General features: G+C 32.9%; 1 protein-coding gene across 1 annotated transcript; it reads left to right on the forward strand.

Moving 5' to 3' along the window:
• Nucleotides 1–1,065: 1,065 nt before the first annotated feature.
• LOTGIDRAFT_70491 (hypothetical protein) lies at nt 1,066–1,281 on the forward strand (the record flags this gene model as incomplete). The annotated part of the gene is made up of 1 exon (XM_009047486.1): nt 1,066–1,281. A coding segment is annotated over one exon (216 nt), but the record flags the coding sequence as incomplete, so codon positions are not given.
• Between the last annotated feature and the right edge of the window lie 1,151 nt (nt 1,282–2,432).

Below are 2,432 nucleotides of genomic sequence, written 5' to 3' on the forward strand. Positions count from 1 at the left end.
TACCAAATGCATAATGTACATTATTGTCTAACGCATTCAGAAGCAAAAAAAGTGTTTTACGCCTTTTTACAACCAAATTAATGTCAAAACAATAATCGGTGGAAGAGATTACAAATTTCGACAAAAGCAGAAGAAATTTTTTCTATAGTGATCACCAATACATTTCGAAGAAAAATCGCTAAAATTTCTCAACAAAATACATAACATGCCAAAGTCCATCAACATCAGGTTACAACCGCTGTCTCGTTCGTATTCACATGCCAAATTCGTTTATTTTGGATAGATCAAAATCAATTAACTCAAAAATCGTTCATCAAAAAATCATGTTAATCGATGTACTCAAAATTATACGTTAACATACCAAAAATTGTTAAAATTCGGGCCTATTCGTATAGCCTACATACAAGATATTTCACTTGCATGACCCATGAGATCGGTATCCTGCAAGAATGTTGATATAGGTTCATACAATAATAGAAACGAATTACGATGCTTTAAAAATACGAAAATCGAAGTCATTAGCTTGTATCTTATTTTCGTTTACTGATGGAAATTAGATATTCCCCAATTTGTACGAAATTGTTTTTAGTTTTTGACATGTTCTATTGACGATTTGATTCAAATACTCAAATACTATTATTACTTGCAAAACTGGAATCATACAGTTCAAGCACAAAAATGTTAACATCGATTTCATCAATGTATAGTAACATAGAGTTATGTGTAAAATATCGATGTCAAAGGTCAAAAACCTTTCAACTCATTATCTGGAGTAAAACAAGGAGACAACTTATCCCCTTTGTTATTTTTACTGTATTTAAATGACTTTGATGAATTTTTAAGTGAAAATGTGTATGATCCTGTAATTATTAACAATTTGATAATTCCATGTTTGACGTATGCAGACGATACCACCTTATTGTCACGATCACAAGCAGGCCTACAAAAGCAATTAGTTGACTTGAAAACCTATTGTGACCAATGGAAACTTGAAGTAAACATAAATAAATCTAAAGTTATGGTTTTCCAAAAAGCCATTCAGTTACAAGTTATGATTTTTACTACGACAGTCTACCCTTGGAAATTGTTAAACCTTTTAATTACTTAGGTATTGAACTTAGTATGAATGGTAAATTTAACACTGCTCAGAAAGCAATAGCAGTTAAAGGATCTAAATCATTATTGCAATTGTATAATGTCTTTGATGGTGTTTATGTAGATATTAGTCAGAAATGTAAATTATTTGATTCGTATGTAGGGTCTGTTCTCTCTTACGGTGCACTTGTTTGGGGATTCCATACTGCAAAGGAAATTGATACAGTGCACCTTAAGTTCTGCAAAGAATACTGGGAATGAAATCCTCAACGCCTACAGCTGCTGTTATTAATGAATTAGGGCGGATACCCCAGGGTGTCAAAAGGCGCGTACTTATATAAAATACTGGATAAACATACTGCTTAATGATAATTTATTAAGTTTTATTTATAAATCAGTTAGAATATCAGCTAACTATAGACGAGGGGATAACCGGTGCTATAAATTAAAATGTCTGTTAGATACACTAGGCTTAACTGTACTCTGGGATTACTAAGATTATATTATCTCTAAACATGTACTTACTATTATGAAACAAAGGCTATTAGATCAATATGTACAAGTCTGGAACAGCTGAAGAAACAAATGTAGCAAACTGTTTTATCATCATTTATTCACTGTTGATTTTAAAATGCAACCCTATTTAAACTGTATTGTTATAGAAAAATATCGAGTAGCATTATCACGTTTTAGGTGCAGTTCACATTGTTTAAATATTGAAAGTGGCAGGTTTGTTAAGGCTAAAAGAAACACCCGACTATGTATTGTTTGTAACCTTAACGCAACAGAAAACGAGCTTCATTTCCTCTTAAAACCCTTGGGGTATTTCGGGACCCCAGCACCGATTTTTTCGAATTTCCAAAATGCCATCGAAGATAGCAGTTTGGTTATTTCAAACATTGTAGCTGAATGAATTTTTAACCTGCTAATGATCAGTCTAATGTGCAACAATCACAATTAGCGGATATGTTACCCTTTTAAATTGAAACACACCATGCTATTATGGTGGGGTACATTTAGACCCCAGATAAATGCAGTGCTGAAACTGGATTTCAGTGAATAAAATTAAATTGTAATCTACTCCTGAAGCTAGTTATCTTAGGTTAAAGTCAACTTGGCACTAAACCGAAATGTCCCCATGTCAAAATGGCCCTAAAAGTCAAAATTAGTCAAAATGACCCCAAATACAATAGTCAAAGTGGCTCTTAAAATTACTCAACCAAAATCATTGGTCAAAATGGCGGATTTCACTTATTACCAAACGTCACCATTTTTTATCGGCCGAATTTCATTATAATCCCGAGCGGTAATCGGAATTCCAAATGTCGTCTGCTAGA

This window comes from Lottia gigantea, assembly GCF_000327385.1.
Source record: "Lottia gigantea unplaced genomic scaffold LOTGIsca_1126, whole genome shotgun sequence".
Taxonomy (NCBI): domain Eukaryota; kingdom Metazoa; phylum Mollusca; class Gastropoda; family Lottiidae; genus Lottia; species Lottia gigantea.